This window comes from Rattus rattus, chromosome 3 (genome assembly GCF_011064425.1).
Source record: "Rattus rattus isolate New Zealand chromosome 3, Rrattus_CSIRO_v1, whole genome shotgun sequence".
NCBI classification, from domain to species: Eukaryota; Metazoa; Chordata; class Mammalia; order Rodentia; family Muridae; genus Rattus; species Rattus rattus.
In genome coordinates, this window is record NC_046156.1 from 51147495 (window position 1) to 51172888 (window position 25394).

The 25394-nt window shown below is 47.6% G+C and overlaps 1 protein-coding gene across 6 annotated transcripts; it reads right to left on the reverse strand.

Annotated features, from left to right (window-relative positions):
* Positions 1-1829: 1829 nt before the first annotated feature.
* On the reverse strand, positions 1830-8540 carry Kcna2 (potassium voltage-gated channel subfamily A member 2). Of its 6 annotated transcripts, none has more exons than XM_032897527.1 (3): positions 8456-8540; positions 6066-6390; positions 1830-5643 (listed from the first exon to the last, which is right to left on the reverse strand). In XM_032897527.1, exon 3 carries the CDS (start codon positions 5478-5480, stop codon positions 3981-3983), a length of 1500 nt encoding a protein of 499 aa, XP_032753418.1. In that variant the 5' UTR covers positions 5481-5643; positions 6066-6390; positions 8456-8540; the 3' UTR covers positions 1830-3980. The 6 variants fall into 6 exon arrangements, with proteins under 6 accessions (XP_032753418.1, XP_032753420.1, XP_032753422.1 ...); XM_032897529.1 differs by lacking the exon at positions 8456-8540 and adding an exon at positions 8178-8363; XM_032897531.1 differs by lacking the exon at positions 8456-8540 and adding an exon at positions 7803-7902 and having other exon boundaries at positions 1830-5591.
* Positions 8541-25394: the final 16854 nt, after the last annotated feature.

The window sequence follows — 25394 nt, forward strand, 5'->3', positions numbered from 1 at the left end:
ACTGGTACTCAGGGCTATAAGAGTTAAGCCCATGAAACTTGATCCAAGGCTGGATGCAACTTTTAACTTCCATTTTGGGTAAATCCTTTGCCAAAATGCGCAGGCCCCAGTTGGTCCTATTAGCAGGAAGAAGAAGCCCCTGGGCTCTGTGATGGTAGGTAATCTTACCAAGTGTTTAAATTTAGTGTTAGAATAGAAGACAAAGACCAGACCCTCTAAAAATTAACTGCTCCTCCAGCCATAGATTAATGTACCTCATCACATTTTACTTCAGCTAAGTTGGTTTGCAATTTTGTCAAGGCACAACAATTGAATGGGAAGCCAGAGTTCCCTGGGAGCGCAGGTTGGGAAGTAAGGGGAAAAGAAGTTTAGATTGAATAAATTGAGAGTTGACTTCATTGGACCCGTGCTTAAGAGTGAGTGAAATGCCAGGAGCAACAAAAGGTGGCTTGTTTGAAGAGCTAAGTCTGCAGAGAGAATCAATTTTCTGACCTGGCTCCAGACAAAGGAGTGCTTTGGAAAGAGGGTAAGATCTTTTGGCTCAAAGAAAGTTGGGGCATTTCAACCTGGTTCAGAGTCCAGAATCCTATAGTTTCTTGGGCCATCACTACTTCAAAACAATAGGGCTAAATCTGGACATTCCAGACACTTGGAGAGGAGTTTGGGTCCTCAGTGTAGATTTCCTCAGAAAGAAAAGGGGTAGCAAGGAAACCCATATGAGGTTGCCAGCTCTTGTAGTTCCCACACCCTGCACTCTGAGGGCTACTTGGAGGAAGGCAAAAAGGTAGAAAGCTCTGAGATTCCAGTGTTTGATGGGGTGGCACATCTTTCCAACTTGAAACCTCAGGAGTTATATCTCAGGAATGAGGTTGGATGTCAAAGAAGAGGCTCCTTGGAGAATACTGAGGGATATTGATATGGGCAAGGAAAAGCAATTAAATCTGATCCCTTGCCTTCATCCATCAACTTTTAGAGGTGGAAGCAGAGGCATGGTTAATGATTCAGTGTCTACATTCTCTGTGTATTCATGGGCATGGGTACTGTGTTTTGGTGTACCTAATATAATTCAGTGCACTGTGTATATATGCTGAACTTGTGTGCAGAAACAATAACAAATTATCACTTGCATAATTTGAATGTATATCCATTGTACCCCAGTTGGATTTGTATATTTTGCATCTGAGTTGCATGCTGTGTATTTGCACATGGGGCAAATACATCTCTTGCAGATATTCCATGTTGGTATGCACAACGCATGTTTAGACAGCATATATGTGTTTTGTCTATCTTTTATGTGTATGCCTCTTATATTATTTTGGCCTGTGTGCATTTTGCATGTATGCTGCATATTTTATATTTGTATGTGACAATAACCTATCATTTATGTTATGATGCATGTGCATGCGTAGGTGTGGACATATTATGGTTCCCAGGCCAAGGGTTTTGTGAATAGCTAACTTCCCTGGGCCTAGATCTTATGCATGGTTTGCTTTAACCTTCTACTCTCCTAAGTTTGTCCCTTCCACTCCACGTCATGAAATTCAGCACCACCTCCCACAAAGGAGAAGAAGAGAAGCACAGAGGCTTTGTGCCTGGCATGGGATGCCCTGCAGTCACCTGGGGATATGGGTGACCAGGAACTAATGAGCACCCTGTGCTAGCACCCTGAGCTGGTGCCCCCTCCCCCAAGACAACTGTAGATACCATCTAGTGAACAGCAAGACCTAGGCTGGAATCAATACTGTACAGCCTGACCACGGTTCTTTGTATTTGGGAAATTTAAGCCACTGTGTCAAAAGGCAAAGAAACCCAGCATGGGGAGACAAAGGCTTTCCCCACTCTCTTCTTAGGGCCAACACATTCTCTAGGATGCACAGTGCTCATCCATTCTTTACTTGGTTTTGGGGTGAGGATTAATTCTTTACGTATCCTTTTTTTTTAAAGGGTAGCTCTTACTACCAGTATGCTAGGGAGAGAGAGTCTGAGTTTAGTAATCAAAATGATGTTTTAAGTCATTTAGGGAGTCCATCCCTTGGTTCTGGAATTAGGAAATTTCCACCAATAGGAGGCTTCCTTTAAGTCTAGAGCAGCAGAATCTGTTCCCAGGGAGTTTTACTCCTTGGTTTCAAAGCAGAGGATCCGTCCTATGGACAGGTTCATGAAAATGATGGATGTAGAACCAAACGATAGAGGATCAAATGGGGCAGAGGATAATAATGGAGATGATTTATGAGGTGGATTTTAGGAAGGAAGCCTGGGTGGGCCTGGCCCAGGATAACTGGAGCTGTGAGGGCTATAGGACCCTTGTGCACTCAGTAAGACAAGCTTCAGCCATGGGAAACTGAAGCTGCAGCACATGGAGGGCAGAAAGACAATTCTAATGTCTAGGAATCCATGAACACTGGAGTGTGTCTGAGGCAATGACAGCAAACCCAGGCCCAGTGGGTTTACCATACCCATTGGGTTTCTTACACAACCAACCCACCAAGCAATAGATTTGCTTCTGACCGAACTCCAGAGAATGAATATACGTGTGTGTGTGTATACTGTACATATACACACACTTGTGTATGTATATATATTCTAGTGCACATTGTCAAACACATGCATTAATTGCCCTGTGTCAAAATATTGCATAAGCATATACAATGTTCAAATGCAATTTTTCTATAGCTTGCTAGAGGAACACATGAGAGAGATAGATAGCGGATATATATTTATATACATTGAACCCACAGACCTGCCTGTCCTCAGGACCAGTTCCCTGGTAAGCTGTGTAGTCATGCCCATGACTAGATTAATTCCCAAAGTTCAGTCATGTGAGTGTTTACACTGTGACTTCTCTGTTTATTCTCCTGATGTGGCAGGGTCGGTGCTCCCACTGAAAGAACAGAGGGGAGCTGAGAGGGCCAGCTAGAGGTTTTGGTTCCCCATTCCAAACGGTCCGTTTGTTTTACCCTGATGGAGGGCTTTTTGCCTTCTGATGTGAAAAAACCCTAGTTCAATTCCATCCCGAGGCTATTAATACTCTAAGTAGGAATACTGTATTGGCTACTAGGAAAATAGGTTATCTCCTGTGTTTTAAATATTGAGATTCATGCAGTGAACACCCATGCAGCTCTATTGCATGACTGGTTTACTCCACTGCAGTGTCAGTGGAGCTGGGCCACACCATCAGGAAAGCAGACGTCTGCAAACTCCAGAGTAAAAGAAGAAATCGAACATGTTCTGTGACCCTGAAGCTTGCGAAATGGTAACAGAGGCTGAGAAGTCCCTGAATTAGGTAGCTTCTCCCCATAGGCCTAAGGGAACAAATGTGAAACTTGACAACTCAGATTTGGACATATAAACTGTCCCTCCCCCACCCCCAGGCTTCCCTCACACCGACACTGCAGAGAAAAAGCAGAATGCAGCATTTTCCGTTATGAAACATAAGCCTCAGGAGCATCTAGTTGGTAACTGCAGTTCACAAAGCCCAGCCTGTGACACAGAAAGTAGTCCCAACACACAGGACTGTGTGTTCCTCTCAATGCGAAAGTGGGGATGACCTTTGGAGTCATCACCGGACGTTAGAACTAAGCCATGATGGTGTGTTCCTCTGTGAAGGGGCAGATGGGCTGAAATGGGGTGGTAGGTATGGGGTGGGGGAGAGTGCACCTCCCATGTGTTTAAGTGGGAAGATAGGTGGTGTTGATATGGTGTGGGGGCTATGAGGGGGCTGCATTGTGCCTTTCTGAGATGCTGGCTCCATGGGTGACTCTCATCTTTGGAAACCTGTAAGTCGGTGATAAAGATTTCATGAAAGCCATGATAAATATTCTGTGTTCTAAATCAAAAATCAAAAGATCAAAAGTCACTTGCACGACTATTGCTTTCCATGCAGAACCAGATGCACACTGTAGAACACTGACTACAATGCAGGCTATTATGCAACATCTGCATTAGTCCTGTTGAGCTGTGAGTACATTAATAGGTTTCAATCAGACATCAGTTAACATTTTGGTAATATTCACATAGTTTGTGTTAGCCAAGGTACAGTTGGCTGTTTTTAAGTTCTCCTCTCTAAAGTCCTCATTACTGTTGTTTACTCCCTCCTGTATCTCCATGTAATCAGACTTACTTATGGTAGAGGCACTTCTACTTTTCTTTAGGTCAGGGGAGGACGGGATCTTTGGACAACTTGTCACTTGCAAGTACTGGGCCTGCTCCTCTCCCTCTGTCTCCCGGTGGTAGAAGTAGTTGAAATTAGACACTATGACAGGGACTGGTAAGGCAATGGTTAACACACCTGCAATTGCACACAGAGAACCCACTATCTTTCCCCCAATGGTAGTTGGAACCATGTCTCCATAGCCTACAGTTGTCATGGAGACGACTGCCCACCAGAAGGCATCCGGGATGCTGGGGAACTGGGAATCTCGCTCATCAGCTTCTGCAAAATAGACAGCACTAGAGAAGAGGATGACCCCGATGAAGAGGAAGAATATCAGGAGGCCCAATTCCCTCATGCTGGCCTTGAGGGTCTGACCTAGAATCTGCAGACCTTTGGAGTGTCTGGACAACTTGAAAATCCTAAAGACTCTTACCAACCGGATGACACGGAGAATGGCCAGTGACATGGCCTGCTGGCCTTGCTGGGCGTCCTCTGGCTTCTCAGCTAACTCTGTCCCCAGGGTGATAAAGTAAGGGATGATAGCCACAATGTCAATGATGTTCATGATGTTGGTGAAGAAGCCAGCTTTGCTGGGACAGGCAAAGAATCTAACCAGAAACTCAAAGGAGAACCAGATGATGCAGAGAGTCTCTACGATGAAGAAAGGGTCGGTGAAGGAGGTGGACTGCTGGTACCCAATGGTGCTGTTGGAATAGGTGTGGAAGGTCACCCCACCACCATGCATGTCCTCGTTCTCATCCCGGAAGATGGGCAAGGTTTCCAGACAGAAGCTGACGATCGAGATCAGAATGACCATCACAGATACAATGGCTATGATCCTGGCCGGCCCTGAGCTCTCAGGGTATTCAAAGAGAAGCCACACCTGTCTCTGAAACTCATTTTCAGGCAGGGGACGTTCTTCTTCCTTGATGTAGCCTTCATCCTCCCGAAACATCTCCATTGCCTCTTCTCCTAGCTCATAAAACCGGATTTCTTCGGAGAAGATATCTAAGGGCACATTCACAGGTCGCCTCAACCTGCCCCCAGACTGGTAGTAGTACAAAATGGCATCAAAGCTAGGGCGGTTGCGATCAAAAAAGTACTCATTTCGGAGGGGATCAAAGTACCTCATCCGTTTCTTGGGGTCTCCTAAGAGGGTCTCTGGGAACTGGGCTAAGGTCTTTAGCTGAGTCTCGAACCGCAGGCCTGAGATGTTAATCACCACTCTTTCACAGCACTCGTGGTCTGCCTCTGGGTCATAGGTGTCTTGAGGGTGCCCAGGGAGGGCAGCAGCCTCATCCACTGGGTCTCCGGTAGCCACTGTCATAATTGGGACTGAGGAGTGTGCTTTATTTTATGCCTTCCAGCTGCCTGCAGCAGGGAACTCAGGGTGCTGGTAACTGGGCCCCAGGAAACACAGAAGCATTAGTCTGCGTTCCTGTAGGAAAGACCCAGAGCCTTCTGTGAGTTGGAGTCACAGCCTCCTTTGGCTGAAAGACAGAGGCAGGTAAGGACATGAGATCACCAGTCACTGGCAACCTGACATGAGGTGTATGTACTTGATGTTCCCAAGAGTTCAGAAACATGGCTGTATCATCACTTTTACCACTAAAACTTTTACCTTGTCACTTGTCTAGGGGTCAGTAGGGTTCAGGGAACAATCTTTCAAGGAAGCTATAGAATGGCCTGCACTGGAGGCAGGCTGAGGAGATAGGATTCTGAGTACCACACACATCCTGGGACATAGCTCTACAGGAGGAATAGAGAAGGGGGCCCTCTGCCAGGCAGCGTGCTAATGTTTTGACAATACCTGCACCAAAGGTATTCATGGTAGGGTGTTTGGGGCCTGGGTCTTGGTCACTGATACCACCCCCGATGCCTCTATATGGCTGTTAGTGATTGATTGATTTACCTGGCCAGGCAGGAGCCTGAGGTTCTCTTCCTTGAAGAGCAGATCTGAGGCCACAGATACACAAATAGGCAGCTCAGTCCCCGTCACATCTTCTCACTTGAGCTGGAAATAATGGTGAGTCATTCTGAGCAGGAGGGCAGGTCCTCGAGGTGTGCTCTACGACTGGATGGGGCTTGAGGGACAGTGAGATGCTTAGCCAGGGGCACAGCGCACGACTTGAGGAGAGTGGAGCTTGGGTCTGAAGCCTTTGGAAGGAAGGAGGTAAGATGCACAGCTCAGCAAAAGCCAGAGTCCTCCTGGCTGTCCTCAGGAGGTGTGACGTTGCCTGGAAAACACAGCAGCAAGGTGGAACCAGGGCTTCCACGCAGCGGAGACCAAGACTTAGAAAGGCTCTGGCAGATCCCCTCACAGCAAGTGGCAAGCCCCCACGCCTACTTTCCATGGTTCTGGTGAATGAGAACCACCGCCCTGTAGCCTCTTCCTAGCCTCTCCTGGGTAAGTGTAAGCTTTCCTTTCCCATCAGCTTGAAGCACTTTCTCCCTATCCTCAGCCGCCAACAGGAGCGACCCAGCTTTCTCCGTGTCAGAACACATACCTCCCAAGGGGGAGGGTTTTCCTCTCTGACCTTAGCCACGTCCTGGTAAAGAAGCCATCCTTCCACCCCAACACACACTCCTTCCTAGCTAGAGAGGCCCCACAGGCAGCAAGATCGCCTCTGTAGAATACCCAATAGGGGGTCGCCGAACTTACTCTCCCTCCGGGATCCCTGGGCCTCAGACCTTGCTCTGGGTTGGATGGCATTTGAGCTGGGCAGGCACTCGACCACTGATTTCTTCCCGAGAGAAAAATCCCTCACATCTCGGCAGGGAAGCACAGAACGAACGCTCTAGCTGCCTGACTGCGAGGCGATTGGCTTCACAGAGAGGGGGAGCCTAGAGAAAGCTGGCTTCCGGGCTGGTCCCCCGCCGACCCAATCCCGCCGGCCCCAGAGCCCAGGAGGGGTCTGGGCCCTATCCCATCGCCCGGGGCTCCAGCCCGGATTCCGCCGGGCGCGCTCCCGCCGGAATCTGCTCCGCTGACCGGAGCCCGCAGCCGGCGGACCGCTAGAGTGTGCCACCTTAACCCCTTCCTGCGCGCAGTGCGGTGGGCTCCCGCTGCGGGCCCGAGGGCAGCCTAGTTGGTGCCTGCGAGGTCCAGCCGAGGGACCACCGAGGCTCCGTCTCCACCTGAAAACACGGGAGCCTGAACTCTGAGGGTGCAGAGCAGTCGTCGCCAGGCAGCTGCCCCAGATCTAGCTTCCTCTTCACCGCAGCCCACCACCCCAGCCAAGTGGAAAAAACAAGAGACTGCAGAAAAGCCCATTTTACTCCGTTGCCAAGAGGCAAACGCAACCAGGAGGACCCAAGTGACTCGGGTCCTACCCACCCACTATTTACCAGACGTGGCTATGCAGTCAGCTGCACTTCCCATCACCCCGTCAGCTCCAATCTGCGCCCTCCGCCCTATGTCACGCACAGACCACAGGGTCCCCGAGCCCATTCCATGCACTCTTCTGCAGGAACAAGTCTCCCCCTTAAGTCCCACGCAGCCAGTGCAGGTCCACAACCCTCTAGGCCGACCTCAGGGGTCGGTACCAGCTCGCCCACCCAGACCACGGGGATGCTTTGCAGCCCTTATGGGCGCTGCAGCCGGTCAGGGATGGCAGCATGCGCAGCAGAATGCCGGACACTGATTTACCCTTGCAGATGGGTACCCGAGCCTCCATGTTCCTGGGTGATAGCCAGCGCAGGCAAACCCGGACAGCGGGGCGGTGGCGGTGGTGGCGGCGGGGTGCGGGCGGCCAGCCGGGGAGCCGACTCTGCAGTCCCGCGGGCGGCGCGTACGGAGCGCCCGGCCGCCGCCCGCAGCCGCACCGCGCCGCACCGCGCCACGCAGCGCCGCACCTGGCCCCGCAGCGAACTCGAATTAAAGGGGCCGGCTGGGGCCAGAGCTAGCGAGGTGTGTCGCTCGCCACCGCCACCACTGAGCTGTCCATTGGGTTAGATCCCCGTGTCCCCGACCACCACCGCAAAGAAAAGACCCCATTCTTTGATAGAACCCTAGGTTACCAACCAAAACTCCGTGCAGAGCTCAGCTGGATGCTGCCTGGGTCGGGAGGCAGGGGAGAGGGTAGAAGTTGAGGAGCGCTTGAGAGGTTCTTGCCAACATAATGAAGTAGGCAGGATGAACTGATCAATACCATCCCAGGCCCGAGCGGGATCCAGCCCCGAGGGAGATATGTTGCTATTATTACGATGCTGCCAGACAGAATCTGCAGACCCCAGTTCCCCCCACTCCAGTCTTCTGTTTCTGCGTCCCTTTCAGTACCCCGAGCCCCCCCTCTCTCTTACCCAGTACAGATCGGGCTTCCCAGGGCAATACAGCAGGTGAAGGCCAGACTGCGGTGTAGCAGAAACTCACTGTTGTCTTTGCCCCCCATGGGGTCGGGGCTGGAGGAGCTGCAGGAACAACAGAACTTCAGGACTGGCTTCTAGCCTCTCTGACTTCCTTTCCCTAGGGCTCTGGACAGAGAAGGCTGAGGGACACACAGTTGCCCTTGGGAGAGCAGGCTCCTCACAAAAGCCCTCTCACAGATCTTGACAACACTAGCCGGGGGCGCAGGGTAGAGCAGGTCATGCCCTTTGCCTCTGAAACAATTTGTATAGGAAGTTCTTGGCTTGGTTGGGGATAGGAGTGTTTAGGGGTCCAGATTGGCTTGCAAAACTTGCAAAAGCTCCAAGTATTCACTAGGACAGTGCTGCAGGTCCTGTTGGAACCACCTACGTAGATACTCCACAGGGGGACTCATTGACATGGGCCTCGGAGCTCTGATCAGAGAGGCTCTGGATCTTCCTGGGCCCTTTCTGCTAAGACGATTCTCTCTATCCAAGTATCAGAAGCTCTGAAAGCCTGCTTCCCTGCAAGGGAAGGTACTGAGCAATACGGCCATTCCCCATTGGCAGTCTGTAAGGTGGGTGGAAGATTGGGACCCTACCTAGAGCTACAAGGAATACCCTGAGAAGGCGTTGGTGGGCTTAGAGGGAAGTTGATGACTGGTAAGACCATACTAGTTTGGTTTCTGGCTCCTGGAAGATTGTCTATGAATTTGGGTTGTCAGTGCAGGATCCAGAGTCTGGTCTGGGTGTTTTGCTTGTCAAATTCAAACTTCAATCTCTGTCAGTTAATGGGTAAGTAAATTTGCTGCAGAAGAAGCACCCTGTCAGTGGTAAACTGTGCAGGAAGAGTTTACACCTAACAATCACCTAATAAACAATGGTTTCTAATGCTCTGTCTGCTCTCCTCAGAGTCCTAGCTTTCAGTTTATGTTTCTCCTTGTACCTAAGCCTGTGTTTCTTACTCTTCCTGCTTCTTAATGTCTCGGCTATTCAGCAAAAGTGCTCAGCTAAATACTCCTTCTGGATGATTCCCCCGAGGGTCTCTGTTTCTCCTATTTGTCATGCCTATGTCCACTAAAGAGTGTGTATATATTTTCATTGCCTTGTTTACAGAACAAAAGGTATGGATAGCAAAATACCCTTGCAGGGGAATTAATAATCATCTTAATTGGTGGCTTGTGCTTACCATGTGTCAGGTGCTGTGCTGAACACCTGTGACCCAGCACAACCTTCAGTCCTCATAGTCTTGTGATTTGCCTGACAGTACAAGTCACTGGATAGGCCACAGAGGCAGAGAGAGGGAAGTGACCTGCACAAGGACAAGAAGAGGTGGCTCTAGGTCTTGAATTAGACTCTTGTCACTTCAGGGTTCCTGGGATCTAATTCCCCAGTGTGTGTGCCTGTGTGAGTAAGTGTGTGTGTGTGTCTGTGTGTGTGTGTGTGTGTGTGTGTGTGTGCATGCCTGTGTGTATGTATCTATGTTCTCGTGTGTTTGTGAGTATGTGTATGCCTCTTTGAGTGTATGGGTGTCTGTGTGAGTATATGTGCCTTTGTGAGTGTGTGCGTCCACATGCATATGTGTGCCCTGTGCATGTGTGAGCCCACGTGTGTGCCTTTGTGTGTGTTTGTTGTTGTGCTTGTCAGTGTGTGTATCCATGTGTGTGTGTGTCTGTGTGCATGCATATGACTGTGTGTGTGAGTTCTTGTGAGTGTGCCTGTGTGAGTGTGTATGTGTGCCTGTATGAGTGTGTGTGTCTGTGTGTGTGTGTGTGTGTGTGTGTGTGTGTGTGTGTGTGTGTGTGTGTGTGTGTGTGTGTGTATGCCTGTGTGTGTTGTGATAAGTTATCTCTCAATTGCACTTCTCTTTGGGATTTTCCTTTGGCCCCTGCTATTGTCTTCTCATGTGGCATCTACTTTCCCTCTTCCCTCTGACCTAAGTGTGAATGATAATGGAAAAAAAAACTAATGAAGGCAAAGAAGAAGAAAAGGCTATGACAACAGCTCTTGCCCTGAAAGGTCGCTCTCTGGATACATTTGACAGTATCAGGGCTGGGAACAAAATGGTAGAAAAGAGAATGTGGGTCCAGTTCCCAGCGTAGACACTTGTTAGCTGTGAGAATCTGAAATCCCAGATCCTTGAGGTTGAATCTCCTGATCTGTCAAACAAGAAAACAAAGCTCTTTCTCACTGTGGGAAAGACTAAGTTGTGGGACCAGTTAAGCTAAGGGAGTGGATAGCTACTAGTTACACTGGTAAGTTAAACCAGAAAGGCTTTGATTATCAAGTTCCTTTTCTGGATCTCCAGTTCTTAGTTTTGGTTTCAAAAGAAAAACCAGAGTGTCCCTTGTTCCTTTTCTTTGATGAGACACCACAAACCCACTCAGACTTTTCCTTTCCCCATTTGTGTTTGTGTGGTTTTCTGCATGGAAGCCAGGCCTTGACTTTAGGGAAAAGTTGTGTTGACCACTGCTGGGAGTGGGAGCAATTATAATCATTAAAAGAAGGGTTTATGTAGGTAACTCTTGAATAAGCACTCACATGCAGTGTCAGAGTCATTGTGCAGCTCCATTTATCTGCCATTCTAGAAGATTCAAAGCACTGTTATCTCCAAAGACAGGAGGCCAGTCAACAGTTGCATGGATAGAAGTCCTGGGAGGGGTATGGGAGGTGGACTGCCAAGGGATTTCTTTGGGGCTAGGGAGAGGGTTATGTTTATTATCTTGAGTGTATTGATGGCTTTGCAGGTGCATACTTATGTCAAAGATTATCAAAATTTACATTTTAAGCAATTTAATTTATTGTACAGAAAGCATACAACAATAAAGTCCTAAAAATCCCCCAAAAGAAAATAGATTTGTAATCATCTGTGCATCCCCTCCAGAGGGAGAAGTTCTCAGTTCCTCTCACCACTGTTTAGGGGCCCAGAAAGACCCCATAATTCTTTTTGTTGATATGATCTTCCTGGTATGACCAACACCTCTTTTTGTGCTCTGTACTTACTGTGTGTTGACCCAGCTCTGGCAGACAGGGTAAAAGTGCACTGTGGGTATTTGATTTGTTTAATGCCTATAGTTAGGCTTAGGGAAAGATGTGGACTGACTTTTCACCAAGAAAGATACTGAGGCTCAGAGAGAATCATACACTGTCTAGGCTAAGTTAGCTGGTAAATGGTATGGTGGGGACCAATCTCTAGATTGTGTGAGTCCATAAGTTGCCATGTCAGCTTGCCAAGTGGATATCAGGGTTGTTGGCTTAGAATGCAGATTCAGGCTATCAGAACTCAAAGCCTCTGAGTGCACATCCTCTTACTCTGAGGAGGGACCCAGACTGGACAGGAAGATTGCTTTAGAAAGGGATTGATGCTAAGGGTTAACCGGCCACATGTAGACTCGGGACTAGAAACTATGGCATGAACTTCCAGACTCCAGCCCTCTGTTCATGGAACAGATCAGTGACTGCCTCTCATATTTGCACAGCACAGGGCTGTGCGCTGCTCAGCCTGGTGAAAGCAGAGGAGCAGACAACATCTGTTTCCAGTCTTGGTGCAAAGAGCTGTGCAGTCCATGGGATACTCACATGACCTTTCTGTTTAGGAGTTCATTTGTGAAATAAGCACTGTGTTCTCTTAAGCCCCACCTCCTTGTTAACAGGCTGTAGAGAGAGAAGAGAGGGCAGAACTGAAGCTAACATTCAGTCAGTGCATAGTAAACTTCCAAAGGATCAAGGAGCTTATGAATGAAATTGGTAAAGTCCGTTGGTGAACGGACTCAGAAGTGGGATGAGTCTACTATGAACATCATTATGGCTGCTGCTACGGTGCTCAGCAGGCGTGCATCAGACCCTGGAGAATATCTTTGGGAATACAGTGCTGCCCCTACTGACTTCAGAAGTCTGTTGCTTACCTGAGAAGTCAGGGTAGGTTTTGGTAGGGAGTAGGGATCCTCTAGATTAACTCCAGCTGCTTCTAAGGGGCTCCTGAGTGGCCTTGGCTCCTGGCCCAATTTGTCTTCCCTGTCCCCTCTTCCTCTTAACTTCAAATGTTGATCCAACCCGAGACTGGCTGCAGAGTGTGAGCTGTGCCCATGCCTAAGGCTGGGCTGCTCTGGGCTGGCCTCCCTCATGCTCTTGTGAGTCAAACAGCACAGTGATCGAAGCACAACAGCACAGGGGCCAGCAGGTCTAGGGCCTTATTCCAGCCTGTTGTGCTTTAGCTGTGACTCAGTTTCCTCAGTCATGCTGTCAGGGTGAGGCTGGGGGATAAAGCACTCGGAATGGAGTCTGTCCCATGGAAACACAAGTGTAACATAGACATAGACAGTTTTACTGTCCTCGATGGGAATGGGAGTTGGAAGGCTACACCGAGTGGTTATGGGCAGATAATTTGAGGGTTCTCAGACCACTTCCGCAAACTGCCTGTAAGCACAATGCCCCAGATAAATTCACGCACTGTCCATTGTTTTTTTCTGAGGTTGGCACTGTGTGTCCCTTAGACAGTTCAAGCCATCCAGTGGCTCCTCAGTAGTTCTCAGTGTGGCCAGGATGGTTTTCCAAATGCTCACACCTGGAAGGTTCCACTGATGGGAAGGCCAGTTAGAGCAGGATAGAGAGTGGAACACAGGTCACTTGACTGCTCTGTGAGCCTAAGCTCCAAGCAGCCAAGCCATTTTGTAACTACACTCATGACAAGCTCTGTGAGATCTCTGCCTTCTGCCTTGGACTTGCCCCAACTTCACTTCCCAGGCCTACTTCTCTGTCATGTTCCCTGTACTGAGAGACACTGCCATTTCCCCAGCTGTCTAATCTACATCTGGAAATCATTATAAGATCCACACTTTCTCTTCCATGTAGACATCCTCCACATCCAGCCGGTCATATGGCCTTGGCATCTGTGCGTGCTCTCCCCCACTTCTTCCCCTATGGCCTGATTCATATACCAGTGGGCATGTTTACACCTCCCCTTCATAGTAGGGTCCCTCTGCTCCCCTCTCTTTAAAGTGGCTGTAGTCACCTTTCTCCTGTGCAGATCAGACCATGACACCTCTTTATCTCCTCTTTGACTCCCTATTGCTGTGATCAACCAGCATTTCCTAAAAGGCAAATAAAGCCCTCTGTCCTCCATGACCCTCACCGTAGAAGTCTATAAGGCATGACACTAAACTGATTTGAAGGTTCCCGTGGCTTAATCTGGATGTATAAGGCTAAGGTCCGAAATGAGACAGGTTTGGAGTTCCTTCCTTCCTACCTCTGCTGCTTGCTCTGTGTGTGAACGTCTGTTTCAGTGATGGGCAATGGGAGCATCTGTAAGTCTTCCTGCTCTGGCTTTAGCAGTTCGTCAGCCAGTCCCTACCTCCCCCTCTGCCACTCAGTGGCTTCTAATACTCACTTCATGCTGCATCTCTCAGGCCCTCTCTCTGATTCTCCATCCACCGACTCTATGCCTGGGGCAGGAACCTATTACATCAGGTTTTGAGGTTCATTTACATTCCATACTATTGTCTACTAGGCAGAGAAGGCTGTGTCTTTTCTTTATATCCTGCTGTCTGGTCTAACCTAAGAGTGGCTTCCCTGAAATTGTTACCTGGTGTATTCTAGAAGACTGATGGACTCTGTAGCATTTTCTGGTTCCATCATCTTCTCTTGTCCTTCACCAACCTAGTCATTCTCAGAGATCACTCTAGCTTCCAAGTGCACCCACACAATTGTCCCTAGATGGAAACACCTTGACTCAGATGTGGTCTAATTGTCTCAGAGGTGGGCACACTTCCATGAGTGCCACACATTGCCCTGGCTGATCTGTGCCTGGTTGCAACTCTGACCCCTGGTCTTTCTCTTTTCCTCTCTGATGGTAGAGGAGAACAGAGCAGGTGCATGAGAAGCCACTTAAAATCATGGGATAACCTGACCTGCCTACTCCCTAGGTAACCAAGAATCATGAAGCATGGACAAAGTTATTTTTCCCTTTTTAGGCCCCAGTTTACATATTTGTAAAATGTGGATGTTGGATGGGCTGTATGCTTTCTTTTTGTTCTAAGACAATTTCATTGGCTTTATTTAGTTAGGGGATGGGGGCCTCAAGTAAGCAATGACCATGCTTCTCTCGTCTCTCTTAGCATCCTTGGTTCCACTGTACCTTATGCTGAGAGAGATTTACTTTCAGAGAGGTCAAGGTCACTTGATTCTAGTAAGTGACAGAGTGTGGCTTGGCTCAGGCCTCTCTGAGCTCCAGGCCAGCAGCTCTCATTGCCTGTTTAGAATGCAAGGAGGGATCATGAGATGCCGGATCACTTCAAACACAAGTACTGCAAGAATTCAAAACGGTGCCAGTCTGATGCTTGGTGCATCATAATGATGTTCTCTGGGAGTCCACAGTCCTGAGGCCTCACGGGAGACAATGGGCACACATCCTCACTGGGTGGACAGAGACATCTGATGGACTAGTTCAGGTCAGAGCAGGAGCCTGGTTGCTATTTCAAATTTGACAATCGCTGGGTGAAGACTGAATACAGAAGTATCAGATAATGAGAGGAAACCATGTATGGCGTGGAGAGAGAGCTTGTTCAGGGAGCTCAAGTCAGGGCCCCAGAGAGACTCAGCTTCTCTGACCCAGTCTTTGAAGCAGGGAGTGGGAAAATTAGAGCATCAAGGAGGTGACTGAGTCATCTTGGCCAATTTTCTTGTGCTGGAGAGCAGACAAGCAAGCCAAAAGTGAGGGAAAGATGATGTGAGAGAGGAAGAGGGTCTGGAGGCACAGCGATCAGGGAGGAAGAGAGGTGAGGTGGCAAAGCACCTGGTAGAGAGCCTATGGTTTCCCATTTCTGCACATTTCCAACCAAGAGACTTGGACTGCCTACTGGTCGCCTGATGTTCAAGGGTCATCCTATAGTACCACCCAGTGGTCATGTCGAGGAGGTGCAGAACCATGCCTAAGAAAGCAGCAGATAGGTAGAAGAGGAAAGGGTCCAGAAAAACAAACAAACAAACAAACAAACAAACAAACAAACAAACAAAACAAATCAACAAAACCCAAACCAACCTGAATTGTGGATGTGGTGTTGGCGTTCCCAGGAGTCTCTGAACCTAGTCAGAGTCAAATTGTAAAGGTTGTTCATGTTCTGAAAGGTTTCCTCTCTTCTCTGAACTCCAGCTCAGAGATTTGCAAATCTCCCTGGATTTCTATGTTAGGACGGAGTATGTTCCGACAGCTGGACGTCCCCTGGTGCATCTGGAACAAGTCACTCAGGTCAGTGCAGTCGGATGGAGACGAGAGAGTGGAGCCTTATCACTGGATGGAGATGGAAGAATCACTTCTCCCTCAGCCACACCTTCTTCAAGGTTGGTGAACTTTCCAGAAATAAGCACAAGTTCTTTCTCTAACAAAAGTAGGACCCAAAGCTGGAGCAGAAGGACGGTGGAGCCATAAGATAAGGGTCAAAATACAGGTCTTCTTTCCAGGCATGTGTGAGAAGGACAGTGACCTCACGGAGCTCAGGACTGGTTCTATTCTCATTGGACACATTGGCACACAAACTTAGTGGGGTAAGGTGACTTGCCACTGACCATATAGATGGGGGAACACGGGGTTGAAAGAAGAGATGAGCCTTGACCTGGATGACTCCCCAGGGCACTGGGCCCACCTCTGTGGGGGACACAGAGCCTGGCACATGCATGTTAGTTGAATTTGTTTCTTTTAAGGCGATGGATAAAGAAGCAAAATGTCCAGACTCTGCTTCTGACCCAGGGCTGAGAGGTGGCTTACGCTTGTCAGCCAAGTAGAAAAGTGCATTTGAGAAAGAAAGCCTTCACGAAGGCTTTTGGGAGGTTTGGGCAAGTTTGATTGTTTCTTTAAACATTAAGATCTACTTATTATGTTTTCTAAGATGGCCTTGAAAGGGGTAGGCTTGAAGTAATAGCCCTCCCTTCTTGGGTTTAAGCCTCTTGAGTAGCTGAGAATTACAAATGTTCTTACTGTGTCTGGGTAGGGTTTGGACATCTGCACCTTCCTTCTTTCCTTCCTTCCTTCCTTCCTTCCTTCCTTCCTTCCTTCCTTCCTTCTTTCCTTCCTCTCCCTCCCTCCCTCCCTTCCTTCCTTCCCAACCAGAAGGAAGGTTCTCTAGAACAATCTATACCAAGCATCTCTCATTATTCCACCCTTTATCATACCATATGCTCTTCATGTGATATACCTTTGTCTATCAATTTGTTGTATGTGTACTTTTAATTATCTTATTCTCCTTTGATTGGAAATCAAATTCCATGAGGAGGGTTGAAGCACTCTGAGTGCTCAGTTCATTTCTTCAGAGTAAGCACTTAACATTGGTGAGTGGATTCCAAGGTAAGGGGACATCAGGCAGAGCACAGAAACCGCCTCTTTGTTGTCAGGAATTGTGCATTTTGCTGCAAGAATGGAGAATACACCATGAAGGTTGTGGTGTACCAAGAGGGGATGCCAGAGGAAGACTGATATGAAGAAGGTCCTGTGAGAAGTTTGGATCTACTGTACCTAGGGGAAAGGCAAACCATCGAGGGTTTGGGGGTAGGAGACGACAGACTGAATTTAACCCGTGTTTTAGAAAGACAACTGTAACTGACGATAACTTTAGAAAGATAAATGTTGTATTTGTAATGGAAATGTAGTATAATGAATGGATCTGGAAGTTAGTCAGAAGGATGTTGCTTCCCAATGAGAGATGACAAGGGTGTGGACCCAAGTCACTTGTTCAAGTAAAGGAAGATCAGAAGGGAAGAGGGCAGAGATGACAAAAGTGGAGAGTGCCAGCTGGAAGCCACTTGGCAAGGCAGAGTCCCCACAGCAGGAAGTGGTGGCAGGTAGGAGTTTGAGGTCAGTGTAACAGCTCTCGCTGTTGCTCATCTGAGCAGCTGTCTAGACGCTCAGGCGGAAGCCGAGACTCTTGGGGTGGATGCCTCTGGTCTGTCATCAAGGATGGACAATTGAAATCAAGGGGAGAATGAGACACTCTGGATGGTGGTGTAGACAGACCGAGGAGGGGTGAAGGTGCCAGTACACTTCTTCAGAATGCTCACATCATGGGGGAGGGAGGGAGAAAAGGGTGGTCCTTCCTGTCTTCCCAGCAAAGAGTACAGAAGGTTGGACACCATTGTGTCCCTGATCAGGGTCAATGTTTGTACTGCATTGCGGTCAAGACTTTGACCTCAGAAAGAATAAATAACTTATTAGCATCTGTAGAGTTAAAAAATACTTTGAATAAATCTGACAAAAGGTTTGTAGAATTTTCATTCAAAGCACCCTCTTCTTCCTGTTCTTCCTGTGTGGCAGAGGGGACTGTGCTCTGAAGATGAGACCCACTACCCAGAAGAGAGTTTCAGGCATGTGCTTTGGACAGGTCTGGTATATGGAAAGGCACTGGAGCTGGAAGATGCTGATGGGAAGAAAAGATAGGGTGCTGTCCCTCTTAAAGGGGCTGCTCACCTTAGAGAAGATGGAGCAATAAGCATCGGGTGAGGGTAGTATGATGTCACCTGGGTCAGCACAGGAAGGATATTTGCCCTGCAAGGGGTGGGAGGGTCCTGACAACTTACAAGTAGGGCTCATGGGACCACATACTGCTGTAGCTGGACCCTTCCAGTGCTGCATGGAGGCTGGCCATTATAGCATGGAAAAAGACTTTCTTCTAATCTGAGGAGTCTAGAAGCCTAACTTTCTTCCCCTTTGCTTTTTAGCTGGGTGTGGCCCGAAAAAAATCACCGACTCTGTTTTCTTAATCTGGATCTGCTGCTTTTTGGGGGGTGTGGTGGAGGCAAGGAAGGCCATAGCTTCAGATGAGAAAAAGAAGGAGATTTATAAAAGAATAATAAAGAAAGAAAACACAGGGACCAGGCTTGATGACCCATGCCTATAATCCCAGCCCTCAGGAGAAAGAGGCAGAAAGATCACCACAAGTTTGGGGATAGCCTGATTTATACATCGAGTTCCAGGTTAGCTGAGGCTACACAGAAAGATACTGTCTAAAATAAACTAAAACCAAACCAACCAAGCAAGCAATTAGCAAGCCCACAGGGTAGGCCAAGGGGGTGGAGGACCCTTTTTGGGTGACTTAGCATCAGTACTCACAGACAGTCCAGGCTTGGAAAATCCTCATTTGCTGTTTACCTTCAACCTCCCCCATCACTCTAGATAACAACACTCCTTAATTGCTCAGGCCCAGACCCAGGACGGAGCCTTTGACTAATCCACTTGAGCTGGATGTCTAATCCCCTTCTAAGAAACAAGTCTATGATCAGACACTGTAATCTTTTACATGCCCCCCTTCATCCCTTGAAGAAGCAAGAGAGATGTAAAAAAAAAAAGTCAGGTGTTGTTATGACTTTGTTCAAAATTCAATGGTTGTTCTCACCCTCAGAAACAGAGCCAAAGTCCTCTGAGGCCTAGAAGGCTCTCCATCTGTCCCTGAATACCTTTCTGACCTCATTTTCAACCACCCTCCCTGTGCTCATTCTGCTGGGCCAGCTGCCTCCTTGTTGGTCCTCAAACTCAGAAAGCACAGAAATGACAGCATTGGCTGTCCCCAGTGCCCTGAGGGTTGGTTCAGTTTTAAGACTCCACTATGTTCACAGCAGCCTTATTTATAATAACCAGAAGCTGGAAAGAACCCAGATGTTCTTCAACAGAGGAATGATACAGAACACGTGGTACATTTAAACAATGGAGTACTACTCAGCTATTAAAAAAATGACTACATGAAACTCTTAGGCAAATGGATGGTACTAGAAAATACCATCCTGAATGAGGTAACCCAGTCACAGAAGAACACACATGGTGTGCACTCACTGATAAGTGGATATTAACCCAAAAGCTTGAATTACCCAAGATATAATCCACAGACTGCATGAAGCTCAAGGACAACTAAAGTACGGATGCTTCAGTCCTTCTTAGAGGGGGGAACAAAATACTCACAGGAGGAAATACAGGGACAAAGAGTGGAACAGGGACTGAAGGAAAGGCCATCCAGAGACTGCCCCACCTGGGGATCCATCCCATATGCAGCCATCAAAACCAGTCACTATTGCTGATGCCAAAAAGTGCTTGCTGACAGGAACCTGATATGGATGTCTCCTGAGAGGCTCTGCCAGAGCCTTACTGATAAAGATGAGGATGCTTGCAGCTAAACATTGGACTGAGCAAGAGGACCCCAATGGAGGAGTTAGAGAAAGGATTGAAGGAGTCCCAGGGACTAAACCACCAACCAAAGAGTACACATGTCGGGACCCATGGCTCCAGCTGCATTTGTAGCGGAAGATGGCATTGTCTGGCATCAATGGTAGGAGAAGTCCTGGGTCCTGTGAAGGCTTGTTTCCCCAGTGTAGGGGAATGCCAGGGTGTTGAGGTGGGAGTGGGAGCACCCTCATAGAAGAAGGGGGAGGAGGTATGGGAGGGAAAGGGGATAACATTTGAAATATAAATATGTATAAAACATCCAATAAAGACTCCACCCCTTTAAGGGTTCTTCACTTGCATTTTGCTTCTAATTACCCCTCAGCCCTGTGGCTAGCACGTAGGAAGCACGTGCTGACTGCACGCAGTAGTAAAGTAACCTGGCCTGTGCTGTGTACCTTTGGGTATGAAATCTGCTCGTCTGCAAAAGCATGCACCCCTTCCTCCAAGAAACGGAAATCACCTCAAGCATACCAAGTCACCTGAATGTGCAACCACCAGCCACCAGAGGAAGCCACACGACTCTGCTCCAGATGAGGGTGTGGCAACCTGCGGTCATCTCTGAAGCTGTCCTAACGGCCATGCACCCAGAGAGAGCTGTGACTGTTAACTGCAGGCCTGCGTTTCTGAACCAGATGCACTGCCTCTCCCCCCTGCACACACACTCTTCAAACACCATCCTTTCTTTGTAAAGAGGAAGGTGAGATTTTGAGCATTTAAACTGAGTCTTCGCATCTATCTGTCAAGCCCCAAACCCCAGCACCTCCAGGCACCTGAGGTCACATCTCTTATAACACTCTCCCTCTTCCCTCTTCTAAAAATACAGAATCCAGAAACTGAAGCTCTCCTGAAGTTAAATAGCACTCCTCTCTGCTCCGGTCTTTCCTGGAACAGCATTCTCAGTCTTCCTAAGATGACTTGAATCTAGCCAAGGTGTCACTGTACCTAGCAAAAACTGCTGCCAGCTATGTGAGCTTCAGAGATGAAGTAAGAGGGAGGGGGAGGATATTAGGCACTAACTTGGTGTATAACTTGGGCAAGGGGCACCTATCAACCTTAGCCTCCAAGCAAATTTGACATCTCTGGCTTCTCTGTTCCTGACCTTACACATCCATGTCTCTCTTCTAGACCCTCCTCATCCTTTCTTTCCCTGTGGTCCCTATGCATTGTAGACCAGCTTTGCAGGCCCTCAGCTCTGAGCAATGTCTTAAGGATCATCACCTCAGAGATCCTAGGCTTGCCTAATTATCACAATTGTAAGAAGCTCAGTCCTTTCATTCCCCCCCCCGTGCCGAAACCCCCTCCTCCAGTGTCTACCTGTGCTTTGTCCCACTGTGATTAGTGGCCTGACTTTTGCACCCTTTCTCAGGGGGTGGGTCTTTCACTGGTTAGAAGAGGTGAGGATCAGGTCGGGCAGCAGGGCAGGGCCTCAGCTGTGAGCTGTGGATCTGATCTACAGATCCTGGAATGAGGGTGTTTGGGGGGGGATGAGCAGGGTTAGCTCAAGGTACTGAACAAAGTGGAAAGAGTCAGTCTTGGAGATCCTCAGTGCCTCATACAGCTCCGGCCTCTTCTTCATCCTCAGTCTCGAAGAAGCTCCTTTTAAAATAGCCTCCAGATGAGCACCCAGGGTTTTCTATGTGGCAGATCTTTTTTGCCTGCAAAACTGTTTTTGTTATGCAATGAAGAGTGTAGCCATGGTCTGTTAGCCATGTGAACATCTATAACAGCCAGCATAGCTTCTGGCCAGTGTGAAAGGCTGTATGTGCCTCACCAACGTGAGAACTCAGCCCACGGTAAAGCCACTCAACATTCTGTTTTGTCTGGGCTGCCTTGTCAAAAGTAAAGGTGTGACTTTTCCTCAGGCTTTTACCATTCTAAGATCACGAAAGCATTCATTTCTGTCCCTTTGGGCATTCAATCTTGTGGGACTCTGGGTTTCAGATATTGGCTTGGGTGTCTGACTTGCTCAATCCTGCTAGGTCTGTTCCTTGGCTGGACAAACAATGGCTCATTAACTAATGTTTTAAATGCTTCCATTATGCTTTAAATGTTTTTAATGCTTTAAAGCATGGGTTTTAGGGTTAAATTTAACTGCCACCCCCCCAGCTGTATAAAGCATTGACTCCATAAAATGTGGGGGACTATAGAGTAAAGATTGTGTGGACAACCTGATTACAACTCTATTGAAAGCAACAAGGGGGTAAGATTCCTAGCAAGTTCAGAGAAAAATGGTTTGACAAGCCTTCTAAAAACTGTGAGATTGAATAGAATTATGTAGCAGTGGGGGATGGGGAACTGGGGGGTAGCCAACAGAAAGCCCCAGATGCCAGAAAAGGAAGAGGCTCCCAGGACCCAACAGGGATGACATTGGCTGAAATACACAACAAAGGGGGAGAGAGAACCTGTAGAGACCATATTGAGAGGTTACTTTGAGGGATGGGGTCACCCACCCATCTCAAAAATATTAACCCAGAATTGCTCCTGTCTAAAGGAAATACAGGGACAAAGAGTGGAGCAGGGACTGAAGGAAGAGCCATTCAGAGACTGCCTCACCTGGGGATCCATCCCACATAGTCACCAAACCCAGACACTACTGCTGGTGCCAAGAAGTGCTTGCTGACAGGAGCCTGATACAGCTGTCTTCTGAGAGGCTCTGCCAGATCCTGACCAATACAGATGGGAATGCTTGAAGTCAACCATCTGACTGATCACAGGGGTCCCAATGGAGGAGTTAGGGGAAGGATTGAAGGATCTGAAGGGGCCTTATCTGGCATCAATAGGAGGAGAGGCCCTTGGTCCTGTGAAAACCTCAGTGTAGAGGAAGGCTAGGGCAGTGAGTCAGGAGTGGGTGGGTGGGTTGGGGAGCACCCTCATAGAAGCAGAGTACGGGGAGATGGAATAGGGAATTTGCAGAGGGGAAACTGGGAAGGGGTTTAACATTTGAAATGTAAACAAACAAAATATCCAATTAAAAAAGCCTGTGAGATTAGATTACAAATTAAAACCAAAACCAACCAATCAAACAAACAACGAAACAAAAAACCCAAGCCATCATTTAAGGGCTCTTGAAATTCATCAGATACAAATAATCTATTGAGGCTGTTCATGAAAAATGGTTGCACGTCTGGTAAGAATGTGGGAGTTTGTGGTGTTCCCTTGCTTAGGAATGCTTTCTCCTCTGCAAGCTTGGGTGAAGTCAGTAGGGCTGTGAGTTCTCTCAGAGGACATTGCCTTGGTTTGGAGAAGAGGACAAAGGTCCCACCTGAGTACAGTTTTCAGTTCATGGAGCAAACCTGATACAAAACAAATGGACCCGCTCTCAGCCCTACCAGCCTGTAGTTGTGAGGCTGTTGGTGGGGAGCTGAACCAATGGGTTATCCAGCAGCCTGACAGGAGTCTGGAAATAAAGAGAGCCTCAAAGGGAGTACATCTTCCTTCCACATGTGTGTGCCTGATGGGTGGCCGAGTTCAGACGTCCGTCCCTTTATGCTGGTGGAAAGTGGAAGCTGATGACCCTTCTATACTTTGGACACTCCATCCCAATCCTGATTCACTACTAGTGGAAATCTGACTCAAGGTTTCAAAGGCTAGAAGTCATCATCACCTTCACTGGAGAAGTCACTGATGGGTTACACCTTTGGGCATGTCGGTAAGAGTGCTTCCAGAGAGGTTTGACCAAGAAGGAGTACACACCCAGAATGTGCTTGGCACAATCCCACGCTCCAGAGCTGAGCACCAACAGTGCTCATCTCTCTTGTTTTCTGACCTAGGGGGCGATGTAACTAGCTGCTTCACCCTCACCTCCATGACTACCCTCCTCAGCAGACTGTATCCCTTCAAACATGAGCCCAGTGAACTTCTTCCTTTCCCAAGTTGCTTTTGTTAGATACTCCTACACAGCATAGTAAAGAGGAAATTAACCAATACAGTGTTTAAGCACAAATTATGAGTCATTGTATGGCTATTATGTGGAAAAAAGAACAATTTATAAAAAGTTTGAAAAAAAAAAGGTAAAAAAAAAAAAGGTTAAAAAAAAAAACAAACCAACCTGAAGAAACTGAACAGAGACGTTAGTAGCATCAGTGCTGTGCAAAGAAGAGGCACATAACCTCAGGTTAAGTTGAGGCAAAAAAGTCAAACAGAAAACAAGCAATAATTCTTAGACTGTTGTATGGGAATTTAACTGGTCAATTGGTCAATAGCTTTCAAAACTACACAGACACACACACACACACACACACACACATTTGCCTTTTAACTTAACAACCCTTGTAGTGGCTTGTATATGCTTGGCCTATGGAAAGTGGCATTATTAGGAGGTGTGGCCTTGTTGAAATGGGTGTGGCCCTGTTGGAATGGGTGTGGCCTTGTTGGAGTAGGTGTGGCCTTGTTGGAGGAAGCATGTTGCTGTGTAGGCTGGATTTGAGGACTCCTAGTGCTCAAGCTTTGCCCAGTGCACATTCCTTCTGTGGAGGATGATCTCCTCCTGGCTGTCTTTGGATCAAGATGTAGAACTCTTGACTGGAAGCAGCACCATGTCTGCCTGGATGGTGCCATGCTTCCCACTATGATGATAATGAACTGAACCTCTTAAAGTATAATCCATCCCCAATTAAATGTTATCCTTGGTTAAGGTGTCTCTTCACAGCAGTGAACCTTTAAATAAGATAATCCTGTTTTTGTTTCTTTTGTTTTTTTTTTTGTTTTGTTTTGGCTTTGTTTTATTTTTAGAAATTTATCCTATGAATTCAGTTGATTCAGTTGAGTATATGTAAGTGACAATATACTGAAGGTTTTTGTTGTACAATATTCTGTAATAAGAAAAACTGAACACAGCTCCATTGTTCACCACTGAGCAGCTCACAAGCTGCGCTGTGTTGAATTGTATCTGTACAAATGGATTAAATGCTAGGCAGATTGCGCAGTGGGTGAAGGCGTTAGCAGTGAGAGTCGGATGACCTGAGTTCCATTCACAGACACAACATAAAGAGTCAGATGTAGTGCTGGGCGTCTGCAGTCTCAGCATTCCCTATGGCAAGATGGGAGGCAGAGGCAGGGGAATCTCAAGCTCTGGCCTGGATGCTTGAAGACCAACTAGCCTGAGTTACTCAGCACAGTGGCCTCAACAAGAAGAGACTCTTGCCCTCAATCAGGTGGACAGAGAACAACAACCGTCAAAAGTTGTCTCTGACCTCTACGTCTGTGCCATGACATGTGCATGTTCATGGATTGTGTATGTGCACACAGCATAATATAAAATAATATTAAAAAATTAATATTTCTGCGTTTTATATACTTTTTGCTACTCTTAATAAATTTCAAGACCTTCTTTCTGCTTCTCTTGTGAAGTTTATAGTAAAGAGCGTGGTGATAACGATGACAGTGATATCACAGTTTACCTCTGTGCTACTACTTCATAAAGGCCTCTTGCATTGAATCTAATCGTCCCACCCACTACATGAAAGAAAAGTTACACACACAAGGAACCAAGGCTAGAGGAGATAATGCCCGATGGTACAGCATGGGAGCTTGATGTTTGGAGTTATAGAAGTTTGGCTTAGAGGTCCACCTCAGCTCCTTTCTGGCTCTGTGGCCCTGAAGAGTCTTATCATCTTAGAACTCTTAACCTAATCATCACTAATGTGGTAACAATAAAAATGGCTCCCACATGAGGCTGCTCCTAATTAAGGAGACACAGGA